At 55.0% G+C, this 15,620-nt stretch overlaps 7 protein-coding genes across 7 annotated transcripts; 4 read left to right on the top strand and 3 right to left on the bottom strand.

Moving 5' to 3' along the window:
• Nucleotides 1-590: 590 nt before the first annotated feature.
• BAUCODRAFT_29470 (uncharacterized protein) lies at nucleotides 591-1,282 on the top strand. The gene is made up of 5 exons (XM_007674076.1): nucleotides 591-638; nucleotides 692-755; nucleotides 808-854; nucleotides 905-996; nucleotides 1,053-1,282. The coding sequence occupies exons 1-5, from the start codon at nucleotides 636-638 to the stop codon at nucleotides 1,087-1,089; spliced, it is 243 nt and encodes an 80-aa protein (XP_007672266.1). The 5' UTR covers nucleotides 591-635; the 3' UTR covers nucleotides 1,090-1,282.
• Nucleotides 1,283-1,675: 393 nt separating this feature from the next.
• Nucleotides 1,676-2,846, top strand: BAUCODRAFT_29465 (uncharacterized protein). The gene is made up of 5 exons (XM_007674075.1): nucleotides 1,676-1,828; nucleotides 1,885-1,976; nucleotides 2,034-2,232; nucleotides 2,284-2,489; nucleotides 2,542-2,846. The coding sequence occupies exons 1-5, from the start codon at nucleotides 1,751-1,753 to the stop codon at nucleotides 2,807-2,809; spliced, it is 843 nt and encodes a 280-aa protein (XP_007672265.1). The 5' UTR covers nucleotides 1,676-1,750; the 3' UTR covers nucleotides 2,810-2,846.
• A 271-nt stretch (nucleotides 2,847-3,117) lies between these two features.
• On the top strand, nucleotides 3,118-4,695 carry BAUCODRAFT_118789 (uncharacterized protein; the record flags this gene model as incomplete). Its single annotated transcript, XM_007674074.1, has 4 exons — nucleotides 3,118-3,153; nucleotides 3,209-3,482; nucleotides 3,534-3,568; nucleotides 3,619-4,695. The coding sequence occupies 4 exons, from the start codon at nucleotides 3,118-3,120 to the stop codon at nucleotides 4,693-4,695; spliced, it is 1,422 nt and encodes a 473-aa protein (XP_007672264.1).
• Nucleotides 4,696-5,719: 1,024 nt separating this feature from the next.
• BAUCODRAFT_21037 (uncharacterized protein) lies at nucleotides 5,720-7,024 on the bottom strand (the record flags this gene model as incomplete). Its single annotated transcript, XM_007674073.1, has 1 exon — nucleotides 5,720-7,024. One exon carries the CDS (start codon nucleotides 7,022-7,024, stop codon nucleotides 5,720-5,722), a length of 1,305 nt encoding a protein of 434 aa, XP_007672263.1.
• Nucleotides 7,025-10,980: 3,956 nt separating this feature from the next.
• On the bottom strand, nucleotides 10,981-12,236 carry BAUCODRAFT_194717 (uncharacterized protein). Its single transcript, XM_007674072.1, has one exon. It carries the CDS (start codon nucleotides 12,078-12,080, stop codon nucleotides 11,025-11,027), a length of 1,056 nt encoding a protein of 351 aa, XP_007672262.1. The 5' UTR covers nucleotides 12,081-12,236; the 3' UTR covers nucleotides 10,981-11,024.
• Nucleotides 12,237-12,392: 156 nt separating this feature from the next.
• BAUCODRAFT_62112 (uncharacterized protein) lies at nucleotides 12,393-13,238 on the bottom strand (the record flags this gene model as incomplete). The annotated part of the gene is made up of 1 exon (XM_007674071.1): nucleotides 12,393-13,238. One exon carries the CDS (start codon nucleotides 13,236-13,238, stop codon nucleotides 12,393-12,395), a length of 846 nt encoding a protein of 281 aa, XP_007672261.1.
• Nucleotides 13,239-13,589: 351 nt separating this feature from the next.
• Nucleotides 13,590-15,228, top strand: BAUCODRAFT_194835 (uncharacterized protein). The gene is made up of 3 exons (XM_007674070.1): nucleotides 13,590-14,368; nucleotides 14,452-15,153; nucleotides 15,214-15,228. The coding sequence occupies exons 1-2, from the start codon at nucleotides 13,821-13,823 to the stop codon at nucleotides 15,029-15,031; spliced, it is 1,128 nt and encodes a 375-aa protein (XP_007672260.1). The 5' UTR covers nucleotides 13,590-13,820; the 3' UTR covers nucleotides 15,032-15,153; nucleotides 15,214-15,228.
• The last annotated feature ends 392 nt before the right edge of the window (nucleotides 15,229-15,620 follow it).

Here is a 15,620-nt window from a genome sequence, read left to right as displayed (position 1 = left end):
TCCTTGCCTTGACGCTCGCAGAACGCATCCATGAGCTTCTTCAGCTGCGTGGTGCGCTTGATCTTGAAGAACACCTCGTTGTTGTTGTCGGTAACCTTTATGTTGAGGTGCTCGCTCCGCTGTTCTTGCTCCTCGGGCTTCTCCGCCGCGGGTGATTGGGAGTTCGGTGCGTCGGACATTGTTGCTTCGCTGGCTGGTGTGCACAGATGAGGCGTTCGTTGGAAGCGTGTAGAAACCAGGCCCTTGTGGGTTGTAGGGATCGGACTAAGGGAAGTATCTGTTGGACTTGACGCGCAAGGCTGAGGTGCAACGTCGAAGAGTGCTGCAGTTGTTTAGCGAAGTGATCTGTGTGTGGGAGCTCGTGCGGAGGCAGCGATGTAGTTCTTACCAGGGCAAAGAGGTTCGCGCGCTTACGTTGGAGCCCGTATCAAGTTCAGGAAGAATCTGTCGCAATGTTGGTAGCGAACAGAAAGGTAAGTTGATTGAAAGATGGTAGAGATGTAAAGGTGGGGGACGTCGAGATTGTACAGTGTGCACGGACCATATTACTTTGGTGGCGGTAATGAAGGCACAATGAAGTGGCAAGTGAACAGTCTTGCACTCTCTCAGTGATTCCGTGATCACGCTGCGGCAGTATGGTATGCTCTCTGTGCCAGGAGGGATACAAAGAGCAGAGTCTAACCTATCACAGGGCGCTCTCGAAGACGATGTCAAGTTTGACCCGCCCTGCCACCCTCGAGCGTGTGCCATCCAAGGTATATTGCATTGCAGAGATGCGTCATTCTGGTCAGTCTGACAGACCATCAGACTGCATACAGAAGAACAATTACAAAGAGGAGAAGTGCCAGCAACAGGCAAGATATTCTCACAGACTCCGGTGCGGTGTGACGCTGATTCCAGGAAGATTGACGCCTTGTATGAGTGCTGCAACCTCTTTTACCAGCGCAACGGCGACCAAGCGTCAACAGTGAGCTGTCCGAAAGCGAACCTCCTGCGGTGTGACCAGTCCCAGCCCAAATACATCGCATAACGGGCTAACTGTGCGGTCGCAGTCTGAAAATGAAGCAAAGGGCTGAGGGCGTCAAATAAGGTTCTGGGTCTTGTTCGGGTTCGCCCTTGGATGATGGAGCGTTCCAATCCGTCTGTGACGCCTACAGGCTTCAAGCTCGCATCCCGTCGAAGCAATTTGGGATGGAGGACAAAGAGAGGCATGCTACTATTCAATCTAAGGGCACCGGAGCACGCAGAGAGGCCGTGATAGACCTGTACAAACACTGAGGTATCGTTCGCACCGAGACTCTATTGGTGGCCTGTAATGACATTGTTATTGAGAAAGAAAAGGTTCTTGACGCAGTCTCCTTGAAGATTCTATATGCGCGCTTACTCAGGTGCGGCTAAGCGGAGCATTCGGCCGAAGTAGGGCCGCTTCACCAAACCTGGGCGTAAAGCGTCCAACCAAGGACTTTTGGTACAAAGTACAGGTTTGCTCTCACCGTCAGTGAACTGTAGGCTACCGTCAATTGGTCTGTTGTGAAGCGGTAAGTAAGAAGTAGTAACGGGTATTGTAAGCAGGTCGTACTCGAAGAGAGCGGAGCGCGTGAAGCCGCCGTGCTCCGACAGCCCGGACGAGGTGTGCACAAAGGTGTTGCCTGAGCCATGCGGTGACTGTTTATAGGCGGTAAACAATCCAGAAAGATACACTCCCGTATTAACTTTTACAACACCTCTCTTAAATCAATAGACCACAGCGATGGAAGGGAAGAACACGCAGTCTGGGTACCTCTTGGGCCGATCATCATGGGAGAGCTGCAGGCTCAACCTCCAGCACGTAGGCAACCTTGAATGCTGTGCGATACGGCAGAGAAGTAACAAGACGTCTTGCAGTACCTGTTCAAGGAAGATTTTGGCTACCTGCTCCATCCATCGGTAAACACCACCGAGAAGAGTCTCATTGCAGACGTTGGCTGCGGCACGGCGTGAGCGGACGGCAATCTCGCCCTGATCTCCCTTCGCTAAGTGCTTACCGTGGGTAGAATCTGGCCCATACAGCTAGCGAAGACTCTACCACCATCGGTGGAGATCCATGGCTTCGACATTGACCTCAAGCAAGCGCCTCCACCCCAGTGGCTGCCAGATAATCTGAAGCTGGATACACTTGACGCTCTTGCCGAGATACCCGAGCATCTGCGAGGAAAGTATGATGTGGTCCACTTGCGGCTCTTCGTCTTTGTAGTGAGTGACGGCCGGTACCATTTGACAGCCATACATAGCTCACCCGCCAAGGTTGAAAACGATGACCCTATGCCACTTATCCGCAACATGATGACAATGCTGAAACCCGGCGGCTATCTGCAGTGGGAAGAGTATGACCGGGAAGGAAGCATTCTCAAGACCGCTATTGCCGGGCAGTCTGTACAGTGCATGGTGGCGGCTATGATGTTCCCTACCACGCTTAGCGCAGCGTCTCGCAGCCAGAAGTTGAGTGCCGGGTCAGCCAAAAACGCGTTGCCGTGCCATGTATTGTTGCTAATACTTTGATAGTTGGCCGTCCAGACTGGGGCAGCATTTGCAAGAAGGCGGACTGCAGCTTGTTGCAGACGAGAAGAAGGTCGTGCCGGACGAGTACCTCGCGTATCAGCAGGACGTCAATATGGTCTCACTCGAAGAGGTCAGCCGTGGCTGGGCGGAGGAGGATGTCGCGAGGTTTGGAGACATCTTCCAGGCGGCAGAGAAAGAACGTGCGAACGCGAGGAAAGGGATTGCGTTCACATTACGTCGCCGGCTGTGTGTTGCGAAGAAGCCTATGTAGCTCTTCATCAGAGGCTTCGTACAGCGGTTCCACCGATCCTTTTCGGGACGAGCCTTGCTACGTTCACTTTTTTGCTACGTCGCAGTAACTTGCTACTGATGAATTTGAGAGCGTCCGTAAGCGTATCGCAGCGCAAGATCAACGGTGAATGTATCGGGATACGCGCGGAAGCTCCCGCGGATTGGTCACTGGACTCCTACTGGTTCCACTACAGGTAGATGGAACAACCAGCCTAAGCGTCCATCAGAGAAGGCCCCAAGTAACTTTTATCATTTCAGGTGGTCACTTGTTAGCCTCCAAACTGCACCATGCCACCTCGAAAGATCATCCTCGATACCGATCCGGTAAGTGAAGCATCGCTATCTCGTTCTTTCCGTCCTCTCATTCGGCATTCTCCAGGGCATCGATGATATCCTTGCGATGCTCCTAGCATGCTCAGCGCTCCCAGAGGAACTCGAGCTAGTACTCATCTCTGTAACATACGGAAACATTGACATTCAGAACTGTCTCCGCAACGTGGTTTCCTTATTTCATCACATCGACCAGGAACTTGCATGGCGAGAAGCTTCAGGAAAGCCTGCAGGTTTTCAGACTCTACGGAAGACGAAACCGCTAGTTGCTGTTGGTCCGGAGGGACCACTGAACGACGAAATGCTTATGTCGGATTTCTTTCGTAAGTCCGAATTTCAGTGTCGACCACAAGCGACGACTAACGCTCCTAAAGACGGTAAAGATGGACTTGCAGGCATTCACTCGAGCGTAAGTACAGGTCACGTTGACAATGAACACCTCGGCCTGACAGCGCCAAGCATCCTCATTTAAGCCCAGACCAGACCTGGAAAACGCTCTTTGCAGGACATGATATGCCTAATGATGCGGAGACTGCCGAGCTAGCAGCAGAGTTGTCAAAGAAGGACGGATTGTTTCGACCTTCATCGACTCCAGCTCACCAAGAGATCCTTCGCCTACTGCGTGAGAACGAGCCAGATACGATAACTATCGTTGCAATCGGCCCGCTTACGAACCTTGCCCTTGCAGCCGCGGAGGACACCGAGGTCTTCCTGCGTGTGAAGGAGGTCGTGGTCATGGGCGGTGCAATCCACGAGCCTGGAAACGTACGTCCACCACCTATTCCATTGCCATCAGCAGCGAGAGAGCCTCCGTTTCGCCTGATCAAGCAGGCTCCTGGCTCCATTAGAAATGCGCTGAACGAACGTAACCAGATGAATCCGGTAGCTGAGTTCAATACCTTCGCTGACACGTATGCTGCTGCACGAGTCTACGCCCTTACGTCACCAAACCCGCGAACGACCATGCCACCTGTACCGCCCGCACCACCAGGTAAGATATCAGACGAGGAACCGCCGCCGTACCTTGCGCCGTATCCTGCAAAGCTTTCACGGCAACTCAAGGTCACGCTCTTCCCAATTGACATCACCGAAAAGCACGTCATAACTCAAGGAGAGTTCGGCAAAACCATCGCGCCTCTGCTGGCAGCCAAGTCCCCGCTCGCAGAGTGGATGTCTGCATTCATGACTGCCACATTCGAAAACGTCGGCAAACTTCGCGATGACGTGAGTGGCGATAAAGTCTTCCTGCAGCTGCACGACCCGCTCTGCATCGCCTATTGCATGGCTGGCGTGGGGTCAGGATGGCAGATCCAGGCTGACGTTGACATGCGGGTGGAGACGGCAGGGCAGTGGACGAAAGGCATGTGTGTCGTCGACCGGCGCAGTAGACGTAGGCGAGACGATGACAACGAAGTGGCGAGTGACAGAGGGACTTGGCTAAGCAACCGAGCTGGCAACCGGATCGGGATATGTGTCGGGACGCCAATCGAGAAGACATTCAGCGGCATGCTGCTGAAGAGGGTAATCGCATTGTGATGGTTGCCAGTACAAATACTGTTGCCATGAAATGCTCTAGCTCCTCGGACGGACAGCCTTCTTCGCCTCGAAGGGCCACCGTGCTGATCCATGCGCGGTTCGCTCGAGTACCTGCTTGCGTAGTCGGCGGACACCTTGAGCGCCGGCTCGTGTTGCGAGGGTCAGGCATGTGCTGCGGTTTCAACGAGGAGTTCATACAGGCGGATGATGAATGTGAAATACACTCATGATGTGAAATGAGCGGTGTCGATGGGTTTTGGGCTTCCAACCCATTGCAGCAACCTTTGCTTGCTGCTCATGAATTCCCGACTCGATCAGTAATGCAGAGGGTCATCACGGAGCGTGATGAGTTGTGGTTTTCGCAAGGGTCGCGGAAGTGGAACAGGCACCGCTTGCAGCAGATAGGGGACCTCAATAATCAACAGGGCAACTTGACATAGACAGGACCCTTGAGAGACCCTGTTACAGTCTGAGTGAACCTCACCTCATGCTTCAGAGAGCACACGACGACATCCGACAGTATGTGTTGTAACGGAATGGCAGCAATGTGCGATCAAAGCTCCTTGAGTTCGTGTTTGAGCACCGACTTGACCTAGCGTTGAGTCAAGACCTTTTTGTCTCCTTTCGTCACCGCCACGCGCGACCATTTCCGCAGCTGACCTTCACCTTAGCACTCCCCGCTGCGCTCGTAATCATAACAGTGTGCCCGTAGCATAGCGGGCTACGTAAATAACAAGACATATCCTCCTAATGGCGCGACGCGCGAACTAGCGCGGCCGGCAGCAAGCAGATACCCGCCATCAGTGCATAAAGCCGTGGCACAATACTTCCTGCTCTACGCCGTAGCCAACATTGGGTATCTGTACCGTAGCGTGAAGTCCAATATATACCACCGAAGAAAAAAGCGTCAGCGTTACTCCGTAACGCGACACAGCGAACTCTCAGCGCAAAGCTGACGTAGCATGATCGACCGCATTTGCGGCAGATGCATTGTCGTACGGGAGCGGCTGCTGGTACATGTCGCCTATGGTGTCTCTTGGGACGGAGACTCTTGCGGTGTGTCTAGCGCTTGCGGACTTTGCGACGAGGCCAGCTTCTCTGCGGACAACCGTCGGTGCTCGCTCGCTGCCAGTGCCAGACTGTTTAGCCCGTTAGACAAGCCAGGTGACGGATAAGAATAATGTAGGGCGTCAGGGTCAGCTACCATAGGTGCAATCGGTGGCACATATTCGAGGCTGTTTGTGAAATTGCTTCGATGCAGCGCAGGCCTCATGTTGAGATCTGGCATCGCCATGGGCAGAGATGGTACTGGAATGGTGTCAATGGTATTGCCGAGGAAGTACGGACCAGTAGGCGGCAGCATGCCGAGCGTGGTGTCGATCAGTCCGTTTGGTAGAGTCTGTGGCATCTGCACAGGTTGTGCGAGAGGCTGCATTGCAGCTTCCGCAGCTTGCTCGGCCAGTTGCTGCTCGATCGCAGCCTCCATCATCGGTTCCGCCTTGACTTTCTTCGAAGGCGCCTTAGTGGGCTTTTTGACCTTCGCGTCCTCACTGACCGTCGTGGTTCGAGATGCGCCGCGGCCATTTTGATGCGTTCTCCGGTGCTGCTCCATGTTATCTTTGCGCGTGAAAGCCTTGTTGCACTCTGGGCAGAAGGCATCCTTTTTGCCGGTATGCTTCTTCGCATGCCGTGCCGCATGGCCGGAGGTGGTGAAGAAGTCATTGCAGTTGTACTGCTTGGCCATCGGACATGGATACTGGTTCTTCTTTCCGGAAGGTTTGGCATTTGACACATTCGATGCGTTGGAAATGTGTGATGGTTCGGATGCGGGGGAGTTTGATGATCGCTGCGTGGGCTGTTGCGGCATTATTGGCGTGGGCGCAATTTGTTGTGGCATCTGCGGCATGGGATACGCCGATGACAATGCGCCGGTCGCATCGGGAAGCGGCGGGTACATGGACGCATTATGATCGTCCATCTTCGAGTAATGATTGCTGTAGATGTAGTACTGCGACTGATGTTGTTGAGCTTTGCCGGGAAGTTGGTGGTGGTGGTGGTGTTGATGGTGGGTAGCGACAGCGTGTTCGAAGCTGGCGTATGATGGCGTCAAAGGTGACGGAGTTGAGAAGCCGCGCGAGTCGCTCGAACTACTACGGACCAGCTGCGGCGTTTGCGGGGAGAGGCTCGGCGTGGAAGCGCAACTCGAGGAAGAGGCTCGTGAGTGTGCTAGGAGCGATGCAAGCTGGAATTTGGGAGGATAAGCCGCGGCTACGTCACTCCTATCGTTGAGTAGTGATATCTTGCGTCCGCTGCTATTTCTACCGTCCATTATGTGATAGCCAGCTTCAAACAACACTCTGTAAGCGTAGGGAGTGGGTGGGAAGGTTTCTGCGCGATAGAAGGCCTTTTCGGTGGTCGAGCGACGAACACAGTCTTCTTAGATGCGTGCTGTATTGCTGGTGCTGACACTGGACGGGTGTTTGGCTGTACAAGTGCGTGGGTATAGAACAGTCAGGCACCCTCGAAAGGGTATGAGGGGAGGCAAGACTATTAAGAGCGCACGCGCAACACGGCACGAAGGTTAGCAGCCGGCTGGCAATGAGTGATAATCGTGCTCGATCATCCTGGCACGCGCCGAGAGGAGAGCAGCAGTTGTGCAGAAGAAGGGTCAGCACTCCAGGGTCTTTGCACGAATAAATGCACCTTGGCTCCAGCGCGTTGGCCAGCAGGGAACCGGCGCCTGAACCACTGCGCTTCCATGCCACACATAGCATGGGCGAGCAGGAGGAGATGCGTCTGCGTCCGGCATGCCTTGGGATCCCTGCATGGGCGCTAACTGATTTGCAGGACAACCTTAATCCATCTCGTGGTGGAGCCCGCGGGTACCATCGCCGATTGTCTGGGGATCAACTCTAGCCGCCTTCTCTCTTGCAATGAGGAACGGCGGCAGGGTCTCGTTAAGCGTCGCACGCAGCCGTGATGCAAAAGGCATGGCGAGCTCATGAACAAGTTACCGTGGTCTTTCCGTACAATGACGGCGCCTGTATGGCCCAATGTCTGTCAGCACTTCACAAAGTCGAGCCGCATTAGCAATCAGACGTTGTGAAACACGGCATGCGTTGCTGTCTATGCTAGCAATAGTGCATCGCTCGATCGCACGTTGCAGGCCTTTTGAGCCTTGCAGCTCTCCCCTCGCCAAGCGCTCAGAGCTGTGGCTTTCATGGCGCCGTTTTGGGACGATACCTTGATCTGCCAACCTCGCTCCGCCGCACCTTTGTGCGACGCGCCAGCACAGATCTTAACGACCGGGTATTAACCATCTCATAAGATGCCGCCTTCTTTCGATAGACAGGACGTTTTACGATGGGACTTCGAGCGCGATCATGCCCGGCCTCGCGATCTTTGACACTGGGCTTCACCCCTCTTCACTGCAACCGGCAGCGCGCGGATACGGTCCATGCTACGCCGTTCATTGTGGTGGCTTCGTGCCCCTCTCGCCCTATATGGCGGGAGTTTCCACAAGGACACGCGGAGGTAGCTGGGCCATTACCCAGTCCATCTCCAGCGATGACAGCTATAGTACGTGGAGCTGGGAAAGCCTTTGCTCTATGTTTGTCGAGCAGGTCCTAGCAATGATATGGCATTTACAATGCAGTGTTGGTCGGCTTAATAGCTCGATCCCCTGGTGCATTACATCAACTGAGCACCGCGATGTGGTCACGCCTCTCACATCATCCTCACGCAGGGTTGAGCAAGGTCGCAAAACGGTCGCCAGCGTGACCCCACGAGCCACCACTTTCATGTGTCTTGCGTGAAACAAGCTTTATCTGCAGGTCCGCAACGGCAAGTAGTCGGTAACAGCCTGATATGGTAAGCGCATCTCGGGAACGCTTCTGCAGACCCTTCCCGGAGGTCGATTGCTCACATTTTTGCGATCCCGCTGTAATGTCGTTCTTCAACTAGTGACCATTGTGCCCGTGAAGCGCCACTACCCTCCTCGCTTTCCACTACCCTGTGCGATTCTACTCCGGCCCCATCTCCGCTGATCTAGCATACCTGCACACCATCTTCGATTCGGCTACCCACCCGCGGGCTCACCAGGAGCACTGGCCGGCGTACGCGTTCTGCAAGTCGCGTCGCTTGGAGCTGTGGCTTCACGCCATCTCCGTGTGTCCATGCCTGCCACCTCAGCATCCTTGCCGTCCACGCGAGGTGGGAACGAAATTGGAAACGCAGGGCACCACGGCGTCCCCCGGCACCGCAATTTCCAATTTCAGTCCGGTTACGTAGACTGCCGTGACGTCAGGCTTCTCGTGTTGCCGCAAAAGAATGTCACTCACCGCTGCACGAGAATTCCCTACGACATGAGGCATTGTTGAGTAGCGCAGAGCACAGCGCCGGGCGTCGCGACTGATCTTGGTAGTGACCTTCCAACCCAAATTCGAGCTCTTCCGGGCATTGCAGAAGCTGCATCTCAGGAGCCAGCTCCTTCGCAGACAACGAGAACGACCCCGCTATGCTGCAGGATAACCCTCCGCGGCATTCACCACCTTGCCCAGAGGTTCGACTTGGCCGCTGTTGTTGCGAATAACAGCGCGATCCTTGACACTGCACTTGGCGCCAACGCTCGCGTGGAATACTGTCTGCTTCAAAAGGTGTGCAACCTTATGGGTTGTAAGCGCTCAATGTGCCGTAATGCCCCATAACTAGATGAACTATCGACGAGGGTCAGGCTGCCCCTTCCTTGCAACCTCAATGGAGCGACGATTACCGCTGCCTTCCTCTTCCACCCCACGGCTAAGACTGTGTTCGGCAGAGTGCGATTCTCTGTCGACGTGGCGCCGATGACGAGCACCGCCCTTAATATTGAATGTTGATGCAATGCGCAGCCTAGTGATCGCTTATCTCTATGCCCTACCATGCCGTGCCGTTAAACTACACCCGGTGACCAGGCCGTTGCACATCGCAATGTCGGTTGTCATAACACTATGCGCTTTCTCGTACCGGGTGACTCCATGATCGCAGGATCCATTGGCCGCCTCGGTACACAGACTCGTGCAATGCTGAAGGGGCCTTCAGTTCTGATATCCCAGGACTATCGACGCATGAGAACCCTCGCAGCAGCAAGGTACAGTATCCAGCATACGTCGGGCTCGTGCTACACGATACAACGACCACACCATTAGCCGCGCACTTATGACCGCCAAGGTCGAGTAGCCGAACAAGGGTGTAAGCTCGATCATACCACGCGACTCCTCACGTCGTTCGAATCCTTCAGTCCTGCAAGAGACGGTGGTCCAACCCACCACAGCATCTTCTCTATGTATTGGCACGGAGCGCGCTCCGTTCGCCAACACCAGTACCACGGATCCGCGACCCCTGGTCTGCAGTGGGGAAGGGTTCGACCGTTTCCTGCAGGTTCATGTGGCTGAAAAGGGTGTAGCGGAGCTCGTGGCCGTCACCGACGCCAAGCATTTCACCTCTCGACGCTGTGGCGAGACTTTGCTTGTAAGCGTGCGAATAGATGACTGCTCCGCCAGTGAGGGGCCCGTCACCGCCGTGGACAGCACGAAACCCTTAGAAAGGTTCGAAGGGACAGTGGAGAGCAACGCTTAAACGGACCTCATCCCTGGTCTCCAAGCACGCACATATGATGCTTCCACATGTATCTGCCGTCCACTTACACGATATGCGCCACGCTTAGACGGCTTCGCACCATTCCAGCATAGTGACTGTTAGTAGACCGCGCTGACCATGCGAGTCGTGCTACTGCCAATGCATAAGCAGATCATGGATGCAGCCGCTTGGGGACGACTCCTACAACACATTTTGCCGTCGATGCCAAGTGTGAAGAGTCCGCCTTGACCGTGCCGCTCCCACTGTTGTCACCCCCGTCGACCTATCAACACCTCACCGGTCAATGGGTATCATCTCCTACTCCGCGTTGACGGCGCCGTCTCCCCGTCAACCATCTCCCTCTTCCCTCTCCCTCTCACTAGCAAACAAGCAACCCCTCGCATCCTTCTCCACATCCGGTTCATCATCAGCACCATCGTCATTGTCCCATGCTCTCGGTACACACTTCGCTAACTTTCTGCCCAAACATTCTAGCAGCAAGCCCATGGCGCAGGCCTTGTTGGCCGCTTCCGGGCCTTCCACGACGACCGTACCGTCACATGCGACGGACGCTCGCCAGCGCTCAAGTGGGTGGCGAGACGTGGCAAGCAGGAGGAGGCTGTAATGGCCCATGTTGTGTGGGCCGAATCGGGATGGGCAGAGGATTTGGGTTACGGCTTGCGCATTGTCTGCATATAACAATATGTAAGCGGTTATACTGCAATCATGTACTCAGGGGTGGTAGTAAACTTACCCAGAATCTGCTGCCGTAGATACAGCGGGTCGTCGATGTAGGTGCTAGGCTCTTCTTCTTCTTCTTCTTCTTCTTCTTCTTCACCTACCTCTGCGCCCGGTTGTACCCTCTCCGCCCACTCCGTGATTACGTGTCTCTCCCGTTTCGGGTCACGCTGGTTCTGCTGATCAAGAGTCGCACCAAGCTCATGTTCCTGATTGTTGGCCTGGGCGAACTGAGAGTTGATGTGGCTAGCCTGCTGGTGCAGCTGCCTGTCTGTACATTCTACAACGCCATCAGGTGTCCGGCTGATTTGCAGTTGATGTTCTGGGGTTTCCGTTAACTCCTCGCGCTCACGCTCTCGCCCTTTGTTACGGGGTCGTAACATAGAATTACTGAGCTCTGGAACTGGGAAGTCTGAATTCGCCGGTGAGCTTGCTGGCAATGGGTAATTGGTTGGGTCCTGTCGTTTACGTTTACGATCATACTGCTTCTCCATACACTCCATGGCATTTTCTCGCTCTCGCTTTCGGTCCTCATTCGGTGGGCGCAGAATTGAACATCCAAGTTCGGGAACCGAGAGACCTGGCGACGTCCTAGTCGGAGTGGGATAGGTCCGCCCACTCGACCACTCCTTTAATTCATACACTTGCTTCTCCGGTCGCCCTTCTATAGCTTCCTTTCCTGTGCGTCTTTCAACGGAGCGCTTGGCTTGTATTGGTCTCGCATCGCTCACTCGCTTCTGCTGCGCGGCGGACAACGGCGGGGGCGGAGCCGGTGAAGGCGCAGGCTGTGGGTGTTGACACACGGATCGGTCACGCAGACTGTACGGACGCGCGTGCTTCTTATATTGAGTCGCCGGATAGTCTGCCTGCTTCTTCGAAGTCGAACTGTTTGAACATGGGTGTTGCTGGTAGGTATTGTACGTGCTTCCCGCAGGGTCTGCCATCACTACGCTTGTGACAACCTCGGCCGGCGCCGGAGCTGGGATGTCTCTGAGTTTGAATGGTCTCATGACGGGTAGGCGCGAGAACATGTCTCATTACACCATAGGTTTGAGAAAGAGGCGTGGTATACGGAAGGGTGATGGTACCCTTTTGGCCTTCAAGATTCGAGTCCGGTTGCTGCTGATATCGGTGTCGGTGTCGAAGATCGATCGCGCAAGGCATTGCTCGTATACATAAGCTTTGCATCAGGCCTCACATTCGCACGTGACTCCTAGGGTGAATGCTATGGCGGTCAGGTGCGGGCACTCGAGAGGAACTTCAGCATCGGTCTCTGCACCCCTAACATGAGCAAACTTGCATTTCCCTGGCAGTGGAGCGTCACTCTGACGGCTTCTGCTGCATCACGGCATTCCGCTTCCATTGTTAATGGCTGCCTGCACTTGACTCGTGTTCGGCCGATTCTCCGCATACCGCTCGTACGAATCCAGATATAAGTCATCGTCACTAGTAGTCTTCTTGACCGCATCGTTCGCCTCAATCGCCCTTACCCACTTCTCCCACCTGCTTCCCGGCTCTGGGTCCGGCCAACCGCGGTAAGGCTTCAGCACTTTCTCGAGCCGAATAACCCAAGGTGCCATCTGCACGTCCACGAATGTCAACTTGGAGCCGAGGAAGAAGGGACCATTGGAGTCTGCGGCAGAGACGAGCTTCGCGATCTGCTCTGTGAGTTCTTTGGCGTAACTGGCTTGGTCATTGGCGTCCTGGGCTTGAAGGTAGCGGTAGAAGAGCGGGATGATGTGGCGGTTGATGTGGTCGCTCCAGAGTCTACTCTCGGCTCGCTGCTTTGGATCCTTGGGTAGCAAGGGCTTGCCTTGGTGCAGGTCCTCGAGATACTCCATCAGTACGGTGCTTTCGTAGCAGCCCCAGTCACCGTGCCGTAGGGCGGGTACTAAGCCACGAGGATTGATGTCCAGGAGGAGCTTAGGCTTGCGGTAGACATCCACTTCGACGTACTGGTAATCCAGGCCTTTGTGCTCAAGTGAGATCCAGACACGGTGGACGAAGGGACAGAAGCATGATCCATAGAGCTTGAGGTCGTTGTCGGATGAGTGGGCTTGCACCGTCTCCCACGCGAGGCCGGTGGCTTGCTTGTGGTAGGTCTTCTTATTGTGGTTGCCGCCTTGATTGGCATCAAGCTCGGCTTTCGAAGCGTGCCCGTTTTGTTGCGCGCCGTCTGTTTGTGACATGATGGTGACGTTTCGTATTCCTGTCAGCTGAACGGGCAGGGTTGGTCTTATGCTTCTACGGCCAATATGGATGATATTTGGTCGAAGTACACAGCGTAGGGATGAGAGTGCAGCATTCATTGATCAGGGGAGACGGAAGGCGAAAGTTGACATCTACCTACCCACATACATACTACGCCGGCCATGCTCCATGATGCAATGCCGCCTGGCATGGGAGCATAACGCCCCGCACCGTGGAGCATGACGCTGGTGAACAATGTCTTCGCTAACATGATCACGCATCTGCCTCGGTTCCCCTACGTCGTAACGATTACAGTCGACAGCTCGGTGTCGTATTCGGATTATGGGTGGAGATGCTGCGCGCAGTTGGCAGGGCGGATAGTGGAGGGATGGTCGACTCGATGCAGCTGCTCGGCACATCTTCGGCTGTCCCGCGGCGTGCCCACATCGAAATCGCACCCGCGGCCAAAAGTTCAAGATGTAAGGGACTAACACAATTCAACACGCCAACAGCACGCCTTCTCGACCGCGCACTCCAGACACCAACCGCCGACCTAGCTCACGACACACTCTTTGCCCAGCATGGCGACCGTCCCACCCCTCGACTCGCCCATTAAAGAGGTCCAACTCTCCGCCCTCGTCGTAATGCGCATCATCAAACACTCCACCTCCACCTTTCCCATACCGACCACCGGCTGTCTCGTCGGCATGGACGTTGGAGCGCAACTTCAAGTCACAAACTCTTTCCCATATCCTGCAACGACCGGGCCAAACGAGTCCCAACCAAACCCAGCAGACCCATACTATCACGCCGACCAGACTGCGGTATCTTTGGCAGCGCCTAGAGCCAAGCAGAGCGTAGCATATCAGAACGAGATGATCAAGTATCTACGGGAAGTGAATGTGGACGCGCAGAGTGTGGGGTGGTATGTCAGTTGTGGCATGGGCAATTTCGTTACGAGTGCGTTTGTGGAGAATCAGGCCTTCTTCCAACGGGCCGAGGGCGAGAGGACGGTGGCGCTGGTATTTGACGTGGGCAGGAGTGGTCAGGGAAACCTGAGCATGAAGGCATACCGGCTTAGTCCGGCGTTTATGGCCGCGTACAAGGAGAGCAAGTTTACAGCAGAAAAGTGCGTATTCGCAAACGAGGTCGCAAACGAGGTCGCAAAGCGAGACACTGTTGGTGTACGAATACTGACGGTACGATTGACAGCATCCAAAAGTCCAACCTCCGCTACCAGGACATCCTACAAGAGCTCCCCTTGACGATACACAATTCCCACCTCCTCACCTCCTTCCTTCACCAACTCCCCACTTCGCCTACGGAGAACACGACCCCGGACCTCCCAATCTCCATGTTGGACCTTCAATCGAACCCAAAGATATCATCTACCGCCCTATCTCCGAACCCAACAACCCTCGACCTGTCCATCGACCCATACCTCGAATCAACCACCGACCACATGCTCGACGCCATCGAGGCTCATCAGACGGAGCAGAACAACTTCCAGTACCATCAGCGCTCGCTCGCGCGTGAGCAGGCCAAGATCACGCAGTGGCAGCAGAAACGCAAGAGTGAGAATGTGCTCCGCGCGCAGCAGAAGCAGCCGTTACTTGACGAAAATGAGTGGACGAAGCTGTTTAAGCTGCCGGCTGAGCCTAATAGGTTGGAGGCGTTGCTGGTAGGGAGACAGGTCGAGCAGTATGCGAGGATGGTCGATGGGTTTTCGGCTGGGACTGTGGGCAAGTTGTTCGGAGTGCGAGGGGGGCTGGTGCCTGGTGATAACGTCTAAACGGGCAGGTGGTGCTGGATGGTGCATTATGCGGGGCTCTCTGGGTGGCATAGCGAGGCGTTTCGGATGACGAATAATGGCAGACGGTGGTCTAAGTGTTCGGCACCTCCAGTGGTGCTTTTGTACGTACGTCTACAAGATAGCAGTTCAGCAGTCACGTCGCTGATGAAGCTCGAAACCAGATGAGAAGACGTTACGGTATGCTTGTGTCAAGCAGAGCAGACTCCATGCGACAGCAACAACAGGTCGGCTTGCCAGGCTTCCTTCAGCTTCCTGCAAACCTCCGCCGGGCAATACATCGGCTTTTACGTGACGACCAGGCTGAGGGAGCCCAATGTGCAGAGGTGGTATCCTGGAGTCTGACAAGCCTACAACTCAGCCGGCCCACATTCCCAATGCACCCCTGGTTACGCGAACTGCATCTGGACCGCTCATGGAACTTCAGGCGCTACGTCCGACCGCTCTCTCTTTGTCTTCTCGGCCAGCCAAGGTCGAGAGACTGGCCTTAGTGAACTGCCTCCTACGCCTGCCATACCTACTCGATGTGTCAACGCTTGAGCATCTCCGTTTGGATGTAGGTTCCATTGAA

This window comes from Baudoinia panamericana (assembly GCF_000338955.1).
Source record: "Baudoinia panamericana UAMH 10762 unplaced genomic scaffold BAUCOscaffold_1, whole genome shotgun sequence".
NCBI lineage: Eukaryota > Fungi > Ascomycota > Dothideomycetes > Mycosphaerellales > Teratosphaeriaceae > Baudoinia > Baudoinia panamericana.
The sequence above is the reverse complement of the archived record's forward strand: the minus strand, read 5'-3'. Positions and strand labels throughout refer to the sequence as shown.

Excerpts from the sequence above, each read along its gene's own strand:
- BAUCODRAFT_29465 (XM_007674075.1), top strand. The coding sequence starts at position 1,751 with ATGGAAGGGAAGAACACGCAGTCTGGGTACCTCTTGGGCCGATCATCA. Across the intron at positions 1,829-1,884 it reads GCAGGCTCAACCTCCAGCAC|TACCTGTTCAAGGAAGATTT; the intron begins GTAGGCAACCTT and ends GACGTCTTGCAG. Across the intron at positions 1,977-2,033 it reads GACGTTGGCTGCGGCACGGC|AATCTGGCCCATACAGCTAG; the intron begins GTGAGCGGACGG and ends TACCGTGGGTAG.
- BAUCODRAFT_29470 (XM_007674076.1), top strand. Across the intron at positions 756-807 it reads TCGAGCGTGTGCCATCCAAG|ACTGCATACAGAAGAACAAT; the intron begins GTATATTGCATT and ends ACAGACCATCAG. Across the intron at positions 855-904 it reads AGGAGAAGTGCCAGCAACAG|ATTGACGCCTTGTATGAGTG; the intron begins GCAAGATATTCT and ends GATTCCAGGAAG.
- BAUCODRAFT_194717 (XM_007674072.1), bottom strand. The coding sequence starts at position 12,080 with ATGTTCTCGCGCCTACCCGTCATGAGACCATTCAAACTCAGAGACATC.
- BAUCODRAFT_194835 (XM_007674070.1), top strand. The coding sequence starts at position 13,821 with ATGGCGACCGTCCCACCCCTCGACTCGCCCATTAAAGAGGTCCAACTC. Across the intron at positions 14,369-14,451 it reads AGCAAGTTTACAGCAGAAAA|CATCCAAAAGTCCAACCTCC; the intron begins GTGCGTATTCGC and ends TACGATTGACAG.